Genomic DNA, 19,576 nt, shown 5'->3' with positions numbered 1-19,576 from the left:
AGTGTTTGATGAGCATGTCCACACTCGCAGCTCTCAAATCTTTTTCCCCCTCGGAATTTGTCCCACGCCACCTGGGTCTCCCTCTCTCTGTTATGTTTGTCTTCCTCAAATTACTTAGGTTTTCTCCTGTAAAATAGAAGCTACTTGAAGGCAGCTAGATGTAGACAAAGGGGTCTACGAGCCCACCCTCTCTGGTCTACACTAGTAACGCTTAAGGATCAAACTGCACTCAGTCCTGGCCAGTTGATAAATGCTTATTAAGCACCTACTGTGCGCCAGGCACCATGCTGAGTGTATGTTACGTCCTTGACGTCGTGCCGAGAACTGGTGGCTGCTGAAACCCTACATCCGGATTGTTCTTTCGGCTTCCTTAAGATCCCGCGCTCCCCATGCTGACGAGGCTTTGCCGGTTAATAATTGTTACAGATCTCATCGCTCCACTAATGACATACTAGTGGCCTCTGAAAACCAGGGCTCCCAGCAGTCCCAGGCCTTTATCCCCCACTACTTGTCCCCTTCCCCACACAGGTGGCCCCATGAGGCAGGGTTCCATCCCTTAGTGTATCTGTTCAATAGGGCTGTGTCAATGAACCATTCTGGGTCATCTTACAGGAGCTGTGTCTTCTCCACTCAAATTCTGCATTGCCCAAGTGCCCTCCCCCAACCCCCGGCACCCCGGGCTTGGCACAGAGCTTAAGAAACGTTGGGGGTTAAGTTCTTGCCCTGCTAGGCTGTGAGCTCCAAATCCTGTGCTCATGGAGAAGCCTTCTCCTCGAATTTCAGCTCCACTCTGCCATTCTGTATCTCTTTTTCTCCTTCTCTCTCTTTTTCTGAATCCCACCTGCCAATGAAATATAACGTTTGTGTCCAGGGATCTAGAACGTTGGCAAGACATTTTAGCATCTGAGAGCAGCAAACATGTCTCCACCCCCGCCCTCCTCGGTCCCCCTGCCTCATACAAGTAATGGCACTCAACAGCATGAAACCGAAAAGCTGGGATGGAAGTGGAGCGGGCAGAGGCAGGGGGATTGTGGGGCCCGAGGAGGCCGTTTGAACTCTGTTTAAAAAAGGAACAGGAAGCTGGGCCTTGGAAGTTGGCAGGTGTTTATTGTTCACATAACGAATGCCTGGCGGTGCCTCCTCGCCTTCCCAGTGGAAGCTGGAGCTGGAGAAAGAGTATCTCTGGAGGGCTAAGGGTAAGAGGGAGGCACCAACCCAACATCTTTCCCATCAGAGCTCGGGAAGCAAAGGCTGGCCCCCCTCAGTCTCGCCCCTCTCGGCACCCAGGGGCCGTTCGGCCCAAACCTTCCCTCGCTTGGGATACAGGCAAGCTAGCCTGCTCCAAGGGTAAGCCTCGGGTGAGGATGTAAACAGAGACACAGGGCCCGGGAAACCCACCGCCTGGGAGCCTTTGCCGGGTCAAAAAGGAGGTGGGGAAGTAGCGGGACCAAACGGCCCTCGAAGCTCATGGGGGGGCCACGGGGCAGCCTTCGGATCTATGCGGCCCTTGAAGAAATGGGAAAGGCCTCTCAACTCAGGGCGACTCCCAGGGGCCAACAGGGGGACAGAGGGCTAGACACATGGAAGACTCAAAAGTTGCCGGGGCAGACCAAGAGCCGAGTACGTCGCGTTCCTTGGGAGGCAGGTGGATGAGGGGAAAGCAGACAGAGGCAGAGGGAGGTCGCTGGTCTCCCTTTCTTGGCAGCAGCTGGCACTGATGGGATGGGGAGGGAGAAAGGAGGAGGAGGAGGAGGAAGAAGGTGAGGAAAGAGAAGGGAAGGCTCCCAGGGTCAGGAGCTGGTGACCGAGGCGCTGGGGGTCGGGGAGTCCGCCGCGGCCTCGTCCCCTTCCTCGGAGTCCCACACCTCTGACTGCAGATAGTCGGCAAACAGCGTCTTAGCCCGGTGCAGAACTTTCCCCAGGTGGTGCCTCCGGACCAGGCGGTCAAAGTGCATGGCCAGCTCGTTGTAGTCCATACTGCGTTTCATGATGTGGTCCCGGTGCTCCAGCAGGATAGCCAAGCACAAGAAGAGCATGAAGGGGTTCCCGCGGCCAAACTCCTGGGGAGGAGGGAGGCTCACGGCCGCCCCAGTGGGCTGCGGTGGCGGGAGGGAAGACGAGCAGGCCGACAACAGGCTTTTCCCCAGGGAGCCCCCTTTGTCAGACGGGGTACCGCCGCTCTCCTCCCCCGCCAGGTTGGGCTCTGTGGACGACGGAGAGGGGGGCACGACCAGGGGCCTCAGGGAAGGAGCCGAGAAGGACTTGGGCACGTGAAGAGGCAGCACCAGGGGCATGAGGATGTTGGATGGCACGCCCCCCTCCTCCACTGCCAAGGGTTCTAGGAGCTGGGGAGGAGGGCTGCCCCACTGGGCGTCCTCCCCAGCCCGAACTCGGCAAGGCTGATAGTCCCCGACACTGGCCTGTCTGGCTAAGGGCCTTTTCCTAAAGCCCATCTCCTCGCTCTCCTCCATCCCCGAGCTTTCTTCCTTCTTTTCCCCCCTGGGGAGCAGCACCTTGTCTCTAGCCTCGTCCAGGCCGTAGTACGTGGGCCTCAGCATGTGCCGCTGGCGGACAGGCTGCTCGCCATCTCTGGCTGGGGCAGGAAAGCCCACGAGCTCGACCTCTTTCTCAGGAGGGTCCGGGGGCAAAGAGCTCCAGGTCACCTCCAGCATCCTCAGAGCATCTTCAAAGGCAAACTCTCGCTTGAGCTCGAGCAACAGCCAACGATAGCAAAAGAAAAGGTCGTCGGCCCCAGTGGAGAGGAGGTAGCTGTAGAATTCCGGATCCGAGTACTGGAGCAGGAGCTTCAGGTGGGAGAACTTGATGGACATGGCCTCCCCGTCAACGCGGAAGTTGGCCTCCAGCCGCTTCATGATGCCGCAGAAGCAGATGAAAGCGTGGCCCTCGTTGTCCATGACGGCCAGGATGGGGGAGGCGATGTCGCTCATCCCCTGGCAGTAGGAGATCTGGGGGTGGGTGACTGCGTATGTGGTGAGCAGGTCGTGCAGAGCGATGAGGTGGGGGTTGTCCTCGGGGCCTGCGTAGTAGGGGTGAGCCCGGTCTGTGCGCAGCACATCCTTGAGGACGTTGCTCCGGATGAACTCCAGGTCCTCGGCGCTGGCCCGCTGATGCCACTCGCTCTTCAGCTTGTTATATTCGAGCGTCTTCCGCTTCATGTAATCCATGCGCTCCTGGCCCGTCAGCCCATCTGGGTACACGTTCAGCAGGTAGCGCCACACCACCTGCAGCCAAGAACAGACGGCCACAGGGCTCAGCCGGCAGCCCGTCTGGGCGGCTCCCAGGGACTCTGCTAACCCACCAGCTGGGCTCTCAGCCCACGTGCCCGTGGACGCACGCACACAAACACATAGACACGTATGCTGTACACGCACACACACGTGCACACACACACACACACACACACACACAATCCTGTGCCTGTGTGTCTGTATGTACAACAGACCAGAGGTGGGAGATGCCCTGGTGCTAAGCAGAACCTCCCCGGTTCCCTCCCCGACAGTGGCAGAGGCTGGGCTCCTAACGGAAACTCCCGTGACATCACAAGGCTTCAGGCTCAAAATCAGTTACCACCAATTGATGTGGGGTCAAGATGGAAAGGCCTAAGGAGAAGGACAGAAAGTCGCAGCAGCCCACGTCCCCACATAGGAAGGTCACGGAGCAGGGTCATCTTGGGTCGCGCTAGGAAGTCAGCGAGCCCGGCCCTGGGCCAAGACACCGGGCGAGCAAGCTCGGCCTTGCCTTGCGGAGGGAAGGCTCCACTCCTCCGTGGTAGATGCGCAGGCGCAGTTCTTCGGGCCGGCACAGCTGGCCCTCCCGATTCAGGTAGGTGTGAAACTCGGCATCGCTGAGCGGGGGTTTGAAAGGCTTCAGGTCTTCCCCATAGGACCAGCTAAGGGCCTGCTGGACCTTGGACAGTGTCCGACCCACCTGAGAGAAGTGGGAGTGGGGTGGGAGAGAGAGACAAGAGTACACTGGGACCAGCCCACTCTCCAGGCCGTGTACCCCTGCCTCCCTCCTGAGAATCAAAGAACCCGGCCAAATTAGACAGAAATGAGGAGAAATGTGAATTTTGGGTAGAAAGATGGCAGCAGTAACAAGTACTCCCATTTCTCTAGTGCTTTGAAGTTAACAAAGGTCCTCTGTACAAGGTAGCCAGGTAAAACAGATAGGTTTATCCCCATTTGACAGAGAAGGAAACCGAGGCTCAGAAGGAAAAGGATTTGTTCAAAGTTCCACAATAAAGTGGAGAGTGGCATTAGAACTCGGGTCTCCTGCCTCCAAGTCCCATTTTCTTTCAGCTGCTCTGCAATGGCCAGTATGTATGTAAACAGGGGCAAGTGAAGCACCTTCTGAGAGACTCCAGGGCATTCCAAGCCTAAGAGGAGGTTTCCGCACCTGAGAGATGATGGACTGTGTGAAAGGCAGAGCCACGGCCGTCAGGGAACGCTTCTCCACGGGCAGCAGGTCTGTGCCGATGACGTCCTTGGGACTGATGATGTCCCAGTCTTCCAAGAGGGGGCCTAAATGAGACACGGCGCTGAGCCGGCAAAGAGACCCGATCCCCATCGAGCTTCCAGAAGTGCCAGGGAGCCTAGCCTGGGCCAAATGGCTCTCAAACGGCGCCACGTCTATATGAGGACGGGAGGATGCAAGCGGAGATGGAGCCAGGCTTAAGGAAAGGAAATCCGACTGAGGCTTGGGCCCCTGACCCCCCTCCCCCAAAGTGCTGCTCCCTGGCAGGGTTTCTGCCAGTAGCCTAGCTAACCAGTCCTCTCTGAAGGGTTCTGGGGAGGCCCATAGTCTCGGACCAGTTCCTTTCAATGCATACTAAGGCGTGAACCCGGTGGAGGGAGGGAGGAGGGTCAGGGGGAACTCAATACGCACTATCTTCCAGCGGTCTGACATCCACCCGAAGCTGCAGGTAAGGCTGGGAGGCACTGGTGAAGGCTGTGCTCAGATCTCCCTCAGAGGTCAGTGGGATATAGGCCTCAGGACCCAGTTTCTCCCGGCCCAGGTAACTGATGCCAAACTGATGCTTTTTCCTAGAGAGACAGAAGGGTGTGGAACAAGCTCGAGCCTTAGCCTAGCCCCCTGAGGTTACAGAAGCCACGAGCTGCCCAGCTTAGTGCTTTGGAGGGCTCTGGACAGTGGGCCTTGCCTCCAATTCCATTGGGGCTTTCCCTACGGGGTGCCCCCCTGCTACATCTTAGGGTTTCTGGCATCTTTTTACTGACACCCCCTCCCCAGTTTTCAGCTCCCTTTGGCATGCGGTTCTCCCTTGGCAGAATGAAAGTTCCTTGAGGGCAGAGGCCACATTCCTCCCTAGATGTATTCCCAAGGTTACAAGGTCATCTCCTGGCACTCAGGAGCTTAAGAACTGCTGGCTGACTTGATTTTTTATCTGCTTACGTGTGTACCGGGTTTCTCGGTTTAGAGGCAAGAGCTCCTGCAAAATGGTCTGCGCTGCTCTTGCTCAGAGGGACCAGGGGCCAGGATGCTTCTCAGTGAGAACCATCTGCCCGTGTGGCTCGACCGTTAGCCTGGCGCGTTATACCCTTGGCCCCTAGGACAGTGCCTGGCACTAACTGCTTGCCTGAAAAGGATCATTTTCCTCCTCCTTTTTGGAAATGTAATGTGTCTGGAATATAGGCGTGGGAACAGCAGCAGAAGCGCTGGCCTTGTTCTGGGCTCCATCAGGGTTCTCGGGGGCCCGTTCTCCCAGAACCTCACCCTGCTCAGATTCACTTGTATTTTCCATGGCTGGTTTCCCTCTGGAAAACGGAAGCTACTCGAATACCCAGATCGCTGCCCGGCACCGAACAGACAAGTAACAGGTGCTGGATGCACCGGGGAAGGGCCTTTCACAGCCAGACATGGTCAGGCCAGGGGGACTGGCCCAGCCTGAACTGCCCTGCCTGGAATGGATCACATGTCTGCCCACTCACCCGCTGAGGTCAAAGGCTCGAATCAGGATGTGTTGCAATACATCGAGGGAGGTGATCTGGGGATCTACGGCGAATGTCCGGAAGTCAGGTTGCAGGAATCCTTCCAACTTCTGAGGGAGAGAGCACATCCTAGTGGGCAAGCTGGCCTGGCTCTGTCGGGCTGAGGACGGCAAGTCCCAGGAGACTTCACCCCTTTCAGGCTGGGTCACCTGCCACCAACATCACCCCCATGACCGGGCTGCCTGCCTACAAAAGCTTACTGGAGCTGGGATATAAACAAGTAGGGTTCACTGGCCTGTGGGCCCACTTACCTTCTTTTTAGGCTTATTGCCGCGTAGGAAGACTGGGGCTATATGACCTTTCACCCCTGAGAGCTGGCTCAAGGCCAAAGGGCCTGCCAGCACCAGGAGCCTGAACCGCCCAGCTCTGCGGCCAGCTTCAGGTGTACTCCCCTTTCCTCTGGTTTCTAGAAGCTAAAATGCTCAGAACTTTCCTTTGTCACAGCCCAGTCTGGACAGAAAGCCAGGGGGCTGGCTAGAGAGGGCACCCCCCCCCAGGAGAGGGCCTCAGCTGGCCTCCCCATGGCACCAAGAGGGTTTCTCAGCTCTCACCCTGCTGTCCCCCAGATGGACGAAATGCCCCATCTCCAGCTTGCCCACAGTCAGTTGGCAAGCCCCTAAGGCTCCCTACTCCAAGAACGGTTGTGCCGTGGTGCCCCTTGGATGCGATGCTGGCAGTGCCTCCAAACTGCCATCCAGCTGGCTGTTTAGGGAGAACAAGTTTTCTGGGTCGGGGTTTCCATATGTGCAGTTGGACGCTAATGCAGAGCAAGGGCTGCGCCTGCTAGGGAAGCCGGCCTTTGTCTGGGGCCTGAGCCCCAGCCCTCCAGCTGTCCTGAATGCCCCACCTCTGTCAGCTGGCGCTTCCCCAATGCCCCGACAGCCCCTGCTACGGAAGGTGGGGTCGGAGAGGCCTGGGACTGGAGAAACTGAGGCCCAAGGTCATCGGGGGCTCCTGGCAGGTTCTAGATCCAGTTCGGGACCCTCCCTGCCCTTCCGAAGGCTTCAAATGTGTAACCTGCAGGGCCCTTCCCCCTGCCTCCCCAGCTTCCTCCTCAGAGGTCCCGGCCAGCCTGGGCCTGCACTCTGGGCCCTGGTCGGGGTCTCCCAAGAGCCCCCCCCCCCCTCCCGCCCCCTCTCCCTTCGGCACCGCCCCCCCCCCCAGCCCCGAGACAGCAGGGCTCTCGGTTTCACCTTGACTCGGACCCGAACCACTTCCCGCTGCTCCTCGTCTTCGGCCGTCCCAGCCGCTCCTGCGCTCCCCGGTGAGGCCGCCATCCCGCCTCCTCAGACCCGGGCCCCAGCAGCCCCGCACCGCCGCCGCCGCCTCCCAGGGTGACAGTTACCTTCCGAGTGCGCAAGCGCACACGCCCACCGGGGAGTTCGCGCAGAGCTCCGCTCCCCAGTCTCCGGCTACAGTGCGCTTGCGCACTCCCCAGGTCTTAGCCCACCCCTTCGGGTCTACTATTGCCCCGCCTTCCGCACCCGGGTCGGCCTGCGAGTCCACCCCGGCCTCGTCCCGTTGCCGTGGTGCGCCAGTGTAGCCCACCCCCCTCGTCTCCTTAGGGCGACGGTCCTAAGGCCGCTCCGTCTTGCCCCATTCCGGTCGAGACCGAATGCTGGGGGGCGGCGGACCTTCCGATCGGACAATTCGAGCTTCCGCCCGGTGCGCGAGGGCAGGGAAGCACCACGTGACGGCAAGGGGCGGAGCTCGCTGACGTGGGTCGGTTCCCTCCGTCCCTCCTGCAGGCGAGTAGCAGTGCCCACGGGCCTTGGCCAGCGGGTGCCGGCCTGGCACCTTCACCCTGCTGCCTTCTCCCGCCCGCCTCCCCATGAAATCGGCTGGCTCTGGTTCCCAGAGCCCTTGCCAGGCTTTCTTCCCGTGCCAGCCCTCTACTACTGCTCCTCCCCCAACATTCACTCCGGTTCTAGATTGCCTCAACCCCAACCCTGGTGTTGGGGGGGTCAAGAAGAGGTGTTTACTACCCACTCCAGCAGCACCCCACTCACTCGCTGGCTACTTGGGGCCTTTTTCAACAGCCTTTATTAAAAATGTCAAGGGCAGATCCCCAATGGGTGTGTCTGTGTGTGTGGAACCAAGAGTAGAACCACCCCACAAGTCAGGGCAAGAGAAAGGAGCTGCTCCAAAGATAATAATGATAAGGGACTGCAACAAACCCCAACAGTGCCAGGACAGAAGGGTGCCTCAAAATGACAGTGTTTCCCTTCCCCCTCTCCCCCTTCCCCCCTCCATGAGAAGATCTTCACTGGAGATGCTCATGCTGCTTTCTGGGGACCTGAAGGCCAGCACCATCTGCCAGCAACTGGCCACGTGCCAGTTGGTGCCAGGCATCCAGAAGAAGGGCAGAAGGCACAATAATCCACAAGGCATTCAGGAAGACAAAGTAGAACCAAAAGTACAGTGGGTGTCCAAACTCCCCATGCTGAAAGCCCTCTCGATACTCCGTGAGGAAATAAAGGACGTCACCGTACAGCTGACCTGAGAGCAGAGCCCCCCAGCCCCACCCCACCCCAGAGACTAGTCAACATACAGGAAAGAGAGCCAGGATCTTCCTGGGATCTCCAACAGCACATCAGCCTTTGAAGAATCACCCCCTCCCCTTTTAGGAAGGCTTCCTCTCCCCCCTCCCCTTTCAGGAAGGCTTCCTCCCCCTCCCCCTCCCCCTCCCCCCATCATTACCCTGGAAAGGTCCACTTACCCAAGGAAATAATAAGCTGGAGAAGGAAACGTTCTGGCCTCTGTCTCAGAAAGGCACCCACAGCCCACAGGCTGAGTGGGCCCCAGGCCCAGGCTGTCACTGTCTCCATGCATACGGTGAAGTTGTCTGCCCTGTCTCAGAAATGGAGTACGTGGCATTAGGAAGGTTCCCAATTGTTTCCCAAGTCTCCATCCATTTGCCCCAACCCAGAGATACCCCAAAGAAGTAAGTACCAGAGGAGCGCAGGGAGGGAGGGTCACAAATCAGGAGCCAAGGTTACTTACAGAATGTAGCGGCTGTCCCCTTTGGAGTACTCCTTCCCTGTAAAACACAACACACAACACTGAAAGAAGCGACCAGAGTTTGGGAGGGCTAAAGACCTGGGAAGCCTTTCCATCAGTTCAAGGGACCTGAATTCAGTCACTTTACTAAGCAGGAACCAAGTGCTGCTCTTGACTCCACAGGGGCAGATCCCTCCAATCCTGGAAGGCATGTGCCTGCCACAATAACACTCCGTGGGCTAGAGCTAAAGAGTCCAGCCGCCCCTTCCCAAAGACTCACACAGCTGGGACAAGAAGCTCTGATCCCTAGCAATGTCCTGATTGTAGAGGCTGAACCAGCCTTCGATCACCAAGTGCACGAAGGCACACATGGCAAACCAGCAGACTGCCAGGCGGCGACAGGGGCTCAGAGCCGGCCGGGGAGGTTTGCTCTCTCTCCTCCCTTGGCCGGACAACAGCCAAGTAGCCACCAGGAGCGTCCCCGAGGCAGAAAAGAACACCATGAGGATCTGCCACACTGGCAGGTCGTTGGGCACGTAAGCACTAAGCTGGAGGTTTCGGGGCCAGTAAGGGTGTGCCACGTGAAGAGAGTTCATGGCGACGAGTGTTGGAGGAAAGCTCTTTGGCCAGGATCCTAGAGTGAGAAACAGAAAAGAGGGCAAAGGGTGGGTGGGAGCCACGACAGGAGCCAAGGAATCACGGCAGCAATGGGCAAGGCCCTGGGGAAGCTGAGATGGGGGAGGGGGGGAGGAGCCTTTGACCTCGAACTGATCTAGTAGGATCTGGAGACATCATGGAAGAGGCGACAAGGAGGAAGCTCACTTAAATGGAGCGGGGAAGGGAGCCAGCCTAGGGATCCAGAGAAAAAGGGCATTGGGGGCAATCGAGAGAGCTGATACTAGGGGCCGGAGAGAGAAATGGGAGCTCACGCTATTCGGGGGTCTCTCCTCGTGCAGATGAGAGCTCCCCGGAAAGGGCGCAGAGTGAGTTCACCCAGAGGCGGACTTCCCTGGAGGCGGTGGCGGAGAATTGGGGGGGGGTAATTCTAGGGAAGCTCAGCGCATGCTCCAAGTTAACAGGGATGCATTTGGGCTCCAACGAGACAGAACCGAGAGTCGGGGCGCACACCTCCCCCTCCCAGTCGTGAGGCCGGTCAGGTCAAGGCCAAGGACTCACAAGGCTTCTCGAAGCTCCAACAGAAGACGGACGACGTGGTCCAACTGGAGCGGTCCCAACTAACGAGACCGCCACTGTACTCGGGCTCCTACCGTCCTATCCCGCCCCTCTCCCCATCCGCCGCTCCACCTCCGCGCAGGTTTGGGGGGAGTGTCTTCGGGGTAGCCCACCCCCCTCCTAGCACTTGACCAATCACTGCTAGAGGAGGTTCATAAGGCCCGCCCCTTCGACCTAAGGCGATCAATGGGTGTTGAACGCGCGGGCCCGGATTCCCTGCCCTCCCTAGGCTCCTGACCGAAGGACCGCCCTAGGCCGATAAGGCGCTGTCCCGCGACCAATTGGAGGCCTCAAAACGCCGCGGCTCTGACTGGAGCGGGCCAATGAATGCCCACTTTGCAGCCCCTACCCGCGCACACGCACCTCCGCCGCACCATACACGCCCAGAAACGCACAAAACCCACGCACGAACCACACGGACCTGCCCACCCCTCACAAACAGGCCGGTTCCGCCATCTCGGCTCTGGGAACGCCAGTCCCTGCCCCCTGGCTCAGGGGACCAATAGAAGCTGAGAGCGCTGGAAGCTCCGCTTCCGCCCATCCTCGTCCCCTTCGCGGTCCCCATCCCTGTCCCCGTCCCTTTCCCCGTCCCTTTCCCCTTGGAGGCTCTTATTTTTCCCTAAGTGCCCGAACCTCCGGGGTCCTTTATCGCGTCCAACTCCCAAGGCCCTGCCTAACTCTTGCCTTCGCTCGAGGGAGGCTTATTCCTGACTCCTTCTAGAGCCCTGAAAGGCAAACCTGGAAGGTGTCAGTCTAAGCCCGCACCTCAATTTGGAGAAAGCGAGCGAGACCCCGGGAGAAGCCGGGGAAGGGGAGGGTCCGCGAAGAAGACGATTCTCGTGTTTTCGTAATCAGCCAGGAGGAGCTTATGGGGCGGGGGCGGGGGCGAGGATGGAGCGGTCTCATTTCCAGGGCCGGCTCTTCCCACATCTTTCTATTTCCAGCCTCTGAGACTTTGCCCAGGACAGGAAGCCACTTCCCCCCTCCGCCTCCTGAAATTTCCTTTAGGCTTTCTCGTAGGTTCTGCTCAGGTACCGCTTAAGACGCGAGGGCCAGCTTTCCTGAATTGTTAGAGCTCCCCCCTCCTCCAGTCCTTGTGGGAAATCTGGCCTCTCCCTGCCGAATGCAGTCTCTGAGAGGTCAGACTTTTTGTCCGCCGCCGCCGGGCGCCTGCCGAGTTAGACTTGGCAAAATGCTTCTTTGAATCGACTGGGAAGGAAAGTCCTTAAGGACACCGAATGGGGGCGGCGCTAGAACCCCAAAGAGGAGCCTCCAGTATCGAGGCAGGGCTACCTACAGAATGTGCCCCCCCAGCCCCTCGCAGTGCCAGGCACGAAACCTAAACCTCGAACAGGGCAATGAAAGAAGCTCGGGGGATGCCCTTTTCCCCTCCTCCCCGAGGGTCCCCGCTCCCTTTTCCCTCTCCTCCTCTTTGGTCCCCATGCTCCATTTTTTTCTTTTTTTTTTTCCCCTGAGGCTGGGGTTAAGTGACTTGTCCAGGGTCACACAGCTAGGAAGTGAATTTGAACTCGGGTCCTCCTGAATTCAGGGCTAGTGCTCTGTCCACTGCGCCACCTAGCTGCCCCGTTCCATTTTTTTTTCTTTACGCCACCTCCTCTTTTTCAGTGAATCAATATTTATTAAGCGACTACTATGTACTATGCCTGGGAATATAAAAGTAAAAGCCAGTTCCTGCCTTCATGGAGTTTACAATCTAATGGTTCACTTTCACTTCCTCTTCTCCCTCCCTCCCTTTTTTCCCCTCTTTGATCCCCTTCTCTCTTCCCCCTCCTCTCTTCCTCCGCCTTCTCCTCTCTTTTCCTCCTCTCCCTTCCTCTTCCTCCTCTTTCTCCTCCTCCGCCCGCGCCACACTCCCATTGGTCACGCGAATATTCTGCGCGTGTCTATTGGCAACAGGCTTCTCCTCCACTCACCTCCTCCGGCCCCGCCAGCCCCGGTAATGTACCTTTTCTCGGCTTCGACGGGCTCCCATTGGTCTACCGAACCCTCGACTCGAGCTCATTGGTCACCTCTTTCATTCCTCCCCCCCTCCTCCGCTCCCTCGGCCGCCTCGGATCCTCCTGCTCCCCCCCCCCATTCGCCGCCCTCCCATTGGCTGCGCAGACGATCTAGCAGTCTTCATTGGCTCCGAACTCTCTGGCTCGGAGCCGGCCTCCCCGCTGCGTTAAAGGGGCCGCCGTCAAGCCTGCGTGATTGGGGCCCGGGAAGAAGGTGGCTGCAAGGGAAGCTGCCTCGGTGGCCAGCGTCGGACGAGGCAGCCAGGTAAGGGGCAGGTGGAGGAAGAGCGCTTCCACATCCCCTCGGCCGGAGGTGGGAAAAGGAAAGGGGCGCGGGAGGGGGAAGGAGAGGAGGTCCCCGGGCAGCATCCCCCCATCTTCTCCCATCTCCTCCATCATCCCCCTCCATCCACCTCCACTCTGAGCAAAGGGGGGAGGGGGGACGATGGCAGAGAGGGAGACCCGCGCAGCCCCCGATCGCTCCCCCCGTCACGGGGGCTGAAGCATCAGGCCGGATCATCTCCTGCACAAGGGGCTATACCGGCCAGGGCAGCTCCTGAAACCCACACGGGATCCTCTGGCAGGCCAGCTCGTCGCGGGCGCGCGAGCGCGCGTGCACACACACACACACACACACACACATGCACGCGCGCGCAGGCCAGGCAGAGAGACACACGGGGATGCACCAGCAGGCCATCCTAGCGCGCACACACACACGCACACATATGCATACACATGCAAGGTGATATACCGGCCGAGCCGGCTAGCCAGTCTCACACACACAAACACACATACACAAAATGGAATATACTGGAAGGCTGACCCATCTCGCGCGCCCGTGCACACACACACACACACACAGCTACACTGGCCAGGATATACGGCTCGCTCAGTCCTCCCAACACACTGGAGACCAGCTCACAGCAGCACCTAAAGCAGCCCCTCACAGCCAGCTAGCTCATTACACAAACACAGCCATGCGGCCCCCACCCCCAACTCCCGGGCCCCAGGGACTAGGCCTGACCCCCACCTCTTGCATCCCCGAGCAGGCCCTCGGCCCTGTCCCGGGCTCGTCGCCATGGCTACCTTCAGCCGGCAGGACTTCTTCCAGCAGTTGGTGCAGGGCTGCGTGCTCCCCACTGCCCAGCAGGGCCTGGACCAGCTGTGGCTTCTGCTGGCTGTCTGCCTGACCTGCCGCCTCCTTTGGAGACTGGGTGAGTGGGCTGGCCCGGGTCCTTGATCCCTCGGGGAGGAGAGGAGGGCGGGGAGGGCGCTGGGGTTTCGGGAGGCTGGCTCCTCGGGGTAGGGCACGGGGGCTACCGGGCCATCTAGAGGCTGGTTTCTGGGGGGGAGAGGAAGGGGGTTGAAGAGAGAACTGGGCTTCCAGAAGCTGGCTCCTCAGCGTTGGAAGGCTTTTGGGGGGGGGCTTCTGGGGAAATGGGCCAGCTCTTCAGCCAAAGGGGCTTCCTCCTGCCGCTCCGCAGGGTTACCCCCGGCTGTGAAGCACGCCAGCACGGTGGCAGGCGGCTTTTTCAGCCTGTATCACTTCTTCCAACGGCACATGGTGTGGGTGGTGCTCCTTAGCCTCCTGTGCTACCTGGTCCTCTTCCTGTGCCGTCACTCATCTCACCGCGGTGTCTTTCTGTCGGTCACCATCCTCATCTACCTGCTTATGGGGTAGGGCCCCTGGGCTGGGGGAGAGATGGGGCGCTTTGCCAGGGTGGGCAAAAGGGGGCGGGGGCAGGGGGGGGATGAACAGCAGACCTTAAGGCTTGGGAGGCAAGCTGGCCCAATGCAGCCCCCCCCCCCCCCCCAGGGAGATGCACATGGTGGACACGGTCACCTGGCACAAGATGAGGGGTAAGTACCCCCTACCCAGGGCCTCCTTCCCCAAATCCTGAGCCCTTCCCTCTCCCCAACTTAGCCCTCTCACCCCTCAGTACCTTTCTTAGCCCCTGGTTGGTTGGCTGGTCACGCCCCCGGGCCCCTTGGGTGCATGCGCCTGCCGTGGCCCGCCTGCTCGCTCGCCTGCAGGGGCCCAGATGATTGTCGCCATGAAAGCCGTGTCCCTGGGCTTTGACCTGGATCGGGGCGAGCTGGGCGCGGTGCCCTCACCCGTGGAGTTCATGGGCTACCTCTACTTCGTGGGTACCATCATCTTTGGGCCCTGGCTCCACTTCCGCAGTTACCTCCACGCCGTCGAGGGCCGACCACTGGTGACAGGGCAGGGGCTGCGGGCTGGTTCTGGGAGGGGAGGAAGGGAGCGGGCCCGGTGATGGGGGGGAGCGAGCTGGAGAGGCCCAGGCTCCCCTCCCGATTGGCCATCTCCCCCCATGTCCTACAGAGCTTCACGTGGCTGGGTAAGGTGGCAGGGAGCCTGTCCCGGGCCCTCGTGTGCCTGGTGGTCTCAACCTGCGTGGGCCCCTACCTCTTCCCTTACTTCATCCCGCTGTACGGGGACCGGCTGCTGCGCAGGTGAGCTGGGGCAGGCGATGGGGCCTCCCACTTGGCTCCTAGCCTCCACTCTGGTCTGCTTCTCATCCCGAGCGCCCCTGACTTTTTCTCCTCTCCCCTCCCCATGCCTCCACATCTGCCTTATCTTTCCAACCTGCAGCAAGAAACGCCAGGCGAGGTAAGTGTGCTCAGCTTGCCCGATCGGGCCCTCCGTCCCTCCTCCTGTCCTCCACATTCCTTCTGATGCCTGTCTCTTCTCTTTCCCCTTCCTTGTACTTCATCCCTCAGGGGTGCTGTGGCCAGGTGAGTTTCTGTGGAGGAGAACCGAGTTAACATCTGGGTGGCTAGTGGGGCGCCCCCTCCTTGGCGGGGGGGGGGGGGTGGCGGCCTAGGGCGGAGAGGAGGCCAAGTGTGGGACATCCTGCTCTTGTCCCACCCCAGGTGGCTGCGCGCCTACGAGAGTGCCATCTCCTTCCACTTCAGTAACTACTTTGTGGGCTTCCTGTCGGAAGGCACGACGACACTGGCTGGGGCAGGCTTCACGGAGGAGAAGGAGCATTTGCGGTGGTAGGAAGCACTCCCTCATCCCCCCATCATCTGCCCCCTGAGGCCGGGCTTCCCAGGGACAGCAGTTGCTGTAACCCGTCCTCTTCCCAACAACCCTTGCAGGGACCTTACTGTGTCAAGGCCCCTGAACGTGGAGCTGCCCCGGTCCATGGTGGAGGTTGTCACCAGCTGGAACCTGCCCATGTCACACTGGCTCAATTCCTGTGAGACCCATCCCTTCCTTGCTGTGGGTGGCCAAGCCCCGGGTGGGGGGGGAGAAGCTAGGGGCCTCTCTCCCTCTCTGTGCTTCTTCCTTCTCAGATCGGTCCCAGGGCTGGGGGGGGGGGGGAAGGGGAGGGGCAGGAGTGTGGGGATATGCCCTCCTCCTCACTAAACCCAAACCGGCAAGAGTGAGGCTAGTTCCCTGGCCTTCTCCAGATGTTTTTAAGAACTCCCTGCGCCTGGGCAAGCTCTCGGCTCTCCTGGTGACCTATGCGGCCAGTGCCCTCCTGCATGTAAGGATCGGGTGAGGTGGAGGCTTGGGGCTGGCCCTTCTCGTCCCACCTCTGCCCCATGGCCTGGCCTTCTCTCCATCCCCCAGGGCTTCAGTTTCCACTTGGGGGCTGTGCTGCTCACCTTGGCCTTCATCACGTATGTGGAACACGGTGAGATACCTCCCCCCACCCCCTTCGGCTCACCTTGCTGTCCCTGCCGTGCCCTTTCCTCCACCCCCGCCCGGACCCGGCAAGCCCCCTCTCTTCCCTCCTTAACTGCCTTTGGTGCCCCTGCCTCCCCAAACCTGCCAACTCTCCTCTCCCGGTCTTCAGTGCTCCGGAAGCGGCTAGCGACCATCTTCAACGCTTGTGTGCTCTCTAAGCGTTGCCCCCCAGACTGTGCACACCGACACCGCACGGTAAGACGGCCTCCCCTTCCCCTTCCTCGGATCCTGCGTAGCCCGAAGGGGGCCCAAGGCCCTCTCTCTGGGGCCCGCTCTCCCCTTTCCCTCAGGCCGGCTCCAAACAGCACCCCTTCCCCCCATTCCCTGTGTTCTCCCCAGGGTCTGGGCGTGCAAGCACTGAACCTGTTCTTCAGGGCCCTGGCCGTCTTTCACTTGGCCTATCTGGGCTCCCTCTTTGACGTCGACACTGACGATGCTACTGAGGAGCAGGTAGGGTCTGACGAGTCTCCCACGAACTGGTGGAGGGCCTGGAAGAGGCCGGGGGCCCAGGGCGTCACTTGGCCATCCACTGGCTGCCCTTCCGGGTGGCCCTTGCTAACGTCTGCCCTTGGCACCCGCATCCTGGGCCCTCCGGGCGGGGGCGGCCCAGGCTTCTCCGCCACCGCTGTGCTCATCCCCTTCCCGTCATCCCCTTCCCAGGGCTACGGCATGTCCCACACCGTCCGCAAGTGGTCTGAGCTCGGCTGGGCCAGTCATTGGCTGACTTTCAGCTGCTGGATCTTCTATCGCCTCATCAGCTGAGGGCCTCTCCCACTTCTCCTCTTTCTTCCCCCTTGTGGGTCCTCAACACCTGCCCTGGGCATAAGGTGGAGTCCTGGCCACTGCGGCCCCCCTCCCCCAAAGGGGCTCTGGGGATTGGGGGGGGGAGAGGGCTCATTGGCGGGCAGGACCCCGAGACCATGTCTTCCACCCCTACATTCTGCTAGAAAATTCCCCTTTTTTATAAATGGTTTGTTATTGTCAGATAAAACTAGGTAAGGCACACGTGCCCAGGCTGTGTGTGTGAGCTCTTTCCCTAACTCGGAGCCCTCCCAGCAATCAATCAAGAGGCGGGAGACAGTGGGCCAATGGAATTCCGAGGACTTTTTATTGGCGCCTTGCTCCAGGCTCCCAGGAGGGGAGCCAGGACTCCAGGCCTAGCCCACTTCTTGTGCTGTTGCCCTGGAAGGGCTCCCACATGCCCAACTCAGGTGCCCAGTCTTCTTTGAGGATGCAGGCCTCTCACCGAGACGAGCAGATGGGAGGGGGCGGGGGTCGAGCAGCACTCAGGACCTCCAGCAGGCTGGCCCAGAAGGAACAAAGGGGTCAGGAAGGGACAAACACTGGAGACAGCTGGATGACGTCCAGAGCTTGGGTGGAAAGGGAGGAAATGAGCCTAAGAAGGGCTGTGAAACCAACAGAGAGAGCCCCTTACTGACTCCAGCTGGGATCTAGTGGGCGGCTCGGCACATTGGGGGCTGGGGGAGAATGGTGGAAAAGGGAAGGTTGGCTGTGCACAGGGGGCTACTTCATGGCCTAGAAAGATTTAAACTCTGGCCTCTGAAGTAGAGCTGGGACAGCAGGAAGAGAGTGTTCCCCAAGTGGCGAAACCGAGGGCAAGTGCCTAGAGAAGGGCCTCCCAGGTAGTCACCCAGAAGACTTTCCCAGATCCAGCGGCCTATTCAATGAGAACCTGCTGCAGCTGCTTTCCAGTCAGAACCCTTCCCCCAATCTCCTTCTCATGGGCCACAGCCACTTCTTCCTGAGCAGCCTTGCCTCCATTAGACTCACTTTTCCAAAGCCCAGGCCCAACACAGTTCTTCCTCAGCTTGGACAGCTCCCTATGGTCTAGAGCAGCCAGTCCCTTCTCAGCAGGCGGCTGTCCCAGACAGCCCCTGGTCTGGATCCTCGTTCTCCCAGAAGGTGTGCTCCGGTGTCCCTGCCCTCCTGAGCTGACGAGAGCGTTAAGTTGCAAAGGGTCGGGGCTGGGTTTGATGCCCTTCAGTCTGCGAATGTCAGGACCTGCCCACAAAGGATTATGGGTTCTGGAGCCAGACTATGCCTATGAAGAAGGGAAAATTGGATGGGCCTCGAAGGAAGGTTGCACTCTGGGAAGAGAGAACCTAGCCATAGGAGGAAGCAGGGCGGGGAACAGAGGATAGACCTGAGAAAATCATTCTCTAGGAGCTAGGATTGGCAAGGAGGGGGACTGGACTGCAGGTAAGAGAGTCAGACCCTCTTCTCCCAGTTGCTCTCAACCCAGGACGCCTCTGCAGCCCCACTGCCCCCTGCTGGACTTGGGGCTGTTCCCAAGCGAGGCAGCTGTGATGCTAGGGAAGAGAAGCTGAAGCAGAGTCAGGGGCTGGCTCCATAAGATCCGAGAGGACAGGAGAGGAGGCGATTAGGAAGGGCTGAAGCCTTCACCTACCAGAGCGCTGCCTCTTGTCCTTTGCAGCAGGGCTCCCTCCAGGCTTCAGGCCGAGGACACGGGTGGGCTGGCACCAGCCTCCCCCCCCCCCCCCAAAGCCCGGCCTTCCGGCACGTGGCAAGACTGAGGCACCAAGCTCTCTTCCCCGGGTGGGCCGGGGGAAATTTCCAAGGCTATTCTGACCAGGGGCACTTAGGCAAAAGGAGCCCAGCGTGGGTGGCCATGGCTCTGCCGTGCAGCTCAGTGACCGCGGGGAAAGAGATGGTTGGACGGGCAGGGGCCGAGACCCCCTCGGGAAAGGTCAAAGCCGAGCCGCCAAAAGCTGGAATACGGGAGCAAAATGACAAAGGCGCGAGGTAAGAGAGAAGTGGTCTTTGCTGGAGAGGGCAGGAACGGCTTGCCACGAGCTCCTGGCACCGGGCACCTTCTGGGTCCCCAGCATATAGAATGAGGTCGGCTGGGAAATGCTTTCCGGGGTCACCCGGGTCACCCCCTTCTAGTAGCGTCTACCTGGAGCTGGACAATCCCAGGTAAGCAGGCGGTTGCCCAGGAACACAAGCGGCGGCCAGGACGGTCATCTTAATGAAAGTTAGTGGGGAAAGGGCTTTCCAGATGCCAGCTTCCTCGGCTCCGACACAACCGGGGTGCACAGAAGCAGGCAAAAGCGAACACAAAGGCAGCTGGCTCCAGCCTTACCCTGGTTCCTGGTCCAGGCTCCTGGAGGCAATGAAGCAGTCCAAAGCCCAGTTCATCCCTGTCGGCTAGCTCTGGGGGAGTCAATGGGGTACCATTTCCTGGGCGTCCCCACCCCAGAATCAGAAAGTTGCCAGGGAAGTCCCCCCCTCCTTCCTGAGACGCTCTAGCCCCGGGATGGATACACAGATGTACAGACTGTCCCAGGCGGACCCGGGGGAAGCGACAGCTTCTTCCCCAGGCGGAAGGCGCTGCGGGCCCGCCAGCCAGTACACACGTCCCTTAGGCCCCGGGCCCTGCGGCCCCGTTAGCAGCGAAGAAACAACGTGGCTCGGAGCCCCGCCCCCGGCCCTGTCTACCTCCCCCCCCCTCCCCGGGTGTGGAGAGGAAAACGAAGGGGCAGGGAACCGACTGAAGGCGCAGGCGCCCAAGCCCCAATTCGCTGGCGTGCGATCCGCGC

At 59.9% G+C, this 19,576-nt stretch overlaps 3 protein-coding genes and 1 long non-coding RNA gene across 9 annotated transcripts; 1 reads left to right on the top strand and 3 right to left on the bottom strand.

Annotated features, from left to right (window-relative positions):
- Nucleotides 1–1,089: 1,089 nt before the first annotated feature.
- TBC1D25 (TBC1 domain family member 25) lies at nt 1,090–7,716 on the bottom strand. 3 transcript variants are annotated; one of them, XM_074278011.1, is made up of 6 exons: nt 7,220–7,716; nt 5,967–6,076; nt 4,906–5,063; nt 4,417–4,649; nt 3,760–3,948; nt 1,090–3,242 (listed from the first exon to the last, which is right to left on the bottom strand). In XM_074278011.1, the coding sequence occupies exons 1-6, from the start codon at nt 7,301–7,303 to the stop codon at nt 1,791–1,793; spliced, it is 2,226 nt and encodes a 741-aa protein (XP_074134112.1). In that variant the 5' UTR covers nt 7,304–7,716; the 3' UTR covers nt 1,090–1,790. The 3 variants fall into 3 exon arrangements, with proteins under 3 accessions (XP_074134112.1, XP_074134114.1, XP_074134113.1); XM_074278013.1 differs by having other exon boundaries at nt 4,417–4,541; nt 7,220–7,714; XM_074278012.1 differs by lacking the exon at nt 7,220–7,716 and adding an exon at nt 6,278–7,121 and having other exon boundaries at nt 5,967–6,175.
- Nucleotides 7,717–8,052: 336 nt separating this feature from the next.
- Nucleotides 8,053–10,358, bottom strand: EBP (EBP cholestenol delta-isomerase). 2 transcript variants are annotated; one of them, XM_074278014.1, is made up of 5 exons: nt 10,203–10,358; nt 9,307–9,660; nt 9,030–9,066; nt 8,746–8,876; nt 8,053–8,525 (listed from the first exon to the last, which is right to left on the bottom strand). In XM_074278014.1, the coding sequence occupies exons 2-5, from the start codon at nt 9,620–9,622 to the stop codon at nt 8,290–8,292; spliced, it is 720 nt and encodes a 239-aa protein (XP_074134115.1). In that variant the 5' UTR covers nt 9,623–9,660; nt 10,203–10,358; the 3' UTR covers nt 8,053–8,289. The 2 variants fall into 2 exon arrangements, with proteins under 2 accessions (XP_074134115.1, XP_074134116.1); XM_074278015.1 differs by lacking the exon at nt 10,203–10,358 and adding an exon at nt 9,956–10,094.
- Nucleotides 10,359–13,355: 2,997 nt separating this feature from the next.
- PORCN (porcupine O-acyltransferase) lies at nt 13,356–17,004 on the top strand. Of its 2 annotated transcripts, XM_074277988.1 has the most exons (14): nt 13,356–13,491; nt 13,762–13,954; nt 14,094–14,137; nt 14,312–14,493; nt 14,622–14,752; nt 14,892–14,909; nt 15,020–15,034; nt 15,173–15,298; nt 15,401–15,501; nt 15,716–15,792; nt 15,879–15,942; nt 16,105–16,190; nt 16,335–16,445; nt 16,656–17,004. In XM_074277988.1, exons 1-14 carry the CDS (start codon nt 13,356–13,358, stop codon nt 16,755–16,757), a joined length of 1,386 nt encoding a protein of 461 aa, XP_074134089.1. In that variant the 3' UTR covers nt 16,758–17,004. The 2 variants fall into 2 exon arrangements, with proteins under 2 accessions (XP_074134089.1, XP_074134088.1); XM_074277987.1 differs by lacking the exons at nt 14,892–14,909; nt 15,020–15,034.
- Nucleotides 17,005–17,079: 75 nt separating this feature from the next.
- On the bottom strand, nt 17,080–19,476 carry LOC141548806 (uncharacterized). 2 transcript variants are annotated; one of them, XR_012484070.1, is made up of 2 exons: nt 18,424–19,476; nt 17,080–18,057 (listed from the first exon to the last, which is right to left on the bottom strand). It is a non-coding gene; the product is annotated as an uncharacterized LOC141548806 (long non-coding RNA). The 2 variants fall into 2 exon arrangements; XR_012484071.1 differs by having other exon boundaries at nt 18,934–19,476.
- Between the last annotated feature and the right edge of the window lie 100 nt (nt 19,477–19,576).

The sequence above is a fragment of the Sminthopsis crassicaudata genome, chromosome X (assembly GCF_048593235.1).
Source record: "Sminthopsis crassicaudata isolate SCR6 chromosome X, ASM4859323v1, whole genome shotgun sequence".
Lineage (NCBI taxonomy): Eukaryota > Metazoa > Chordata > Mammalia > Dasyuromorphia > Dasyuridae > Sminthopsis > Sminthopsis crassicaudata.
Note: the sequence above shows the minus strand (reverse complement) of the source record. Positions and strands in the feature narration are given on the sequence as shown.

Bases quoted from the DNA above. Each gene is read 5' to 3' on its own strand.
- TBC1D25 (XM_074278011.1), bottom strand. From the start codon at position 7,303: ATGGCGGCCTCACCGGGGAGCGCAGGAGCGGCTGGGACGGCCGAAGAC. The intron at 6,077-7,219 runs GTGAAACCGAGA...TCTCTCCCTCAG, and splicing joins TGGTTCGGGTCCGAGTCAAG to AAGTTGGAAGGATTCCTGCA. The intron at 4,650-4,905 runs GTGCGTATTGAG...GTCCTCATATAG, and splicing joins TGTCAGACCGCTGGAAGATA to ACGTGGCGCCGTTTGAGAGC.
- PORCN (XM_074277988.1), top strand. From the start codon at position 13,356: ATGGCTACCTTCAGCCGGCAGGACTTCTTCCAGCAGTTGGTGCAGGGC. The intron at 13,955-14,093 runs GTAGGGCCCCTG...CCCCCCCCCCAG, and splicing joins CTCATCTACCTGCTTATGGG to GGAGATGCACATGGTGGACA. The intron at 14,138-14,311 runs GTAAGTACCCCC...GCTCGCCTGCAG, and splicing joins CACCTGGCACAAGATGAGGG to GGGCCCAGATGATTGTCGCC.
- EBP (XM_074278014.1), bottom strand. From the start codon at position 9,622: ATGAACTCTCTTCACGTGGCACACCCTTACTGGCCCCGAAACCTCCAG. The intron at 9,067-9,306 runs GTGAGTCTTTGG...TGTGTTTTACAG, and splicing joins GAGCTTCTTGTCCCAGCTGT to GGAAGGAGTACTCCAAAGGG. The intron at 8,877-9,029 runs GTAAGTAACCTT...TTTCTGAGACAG, and splicing joins GGGGACAGCCGCTACATTCT to GGCAGACAACTTCACCGTAT.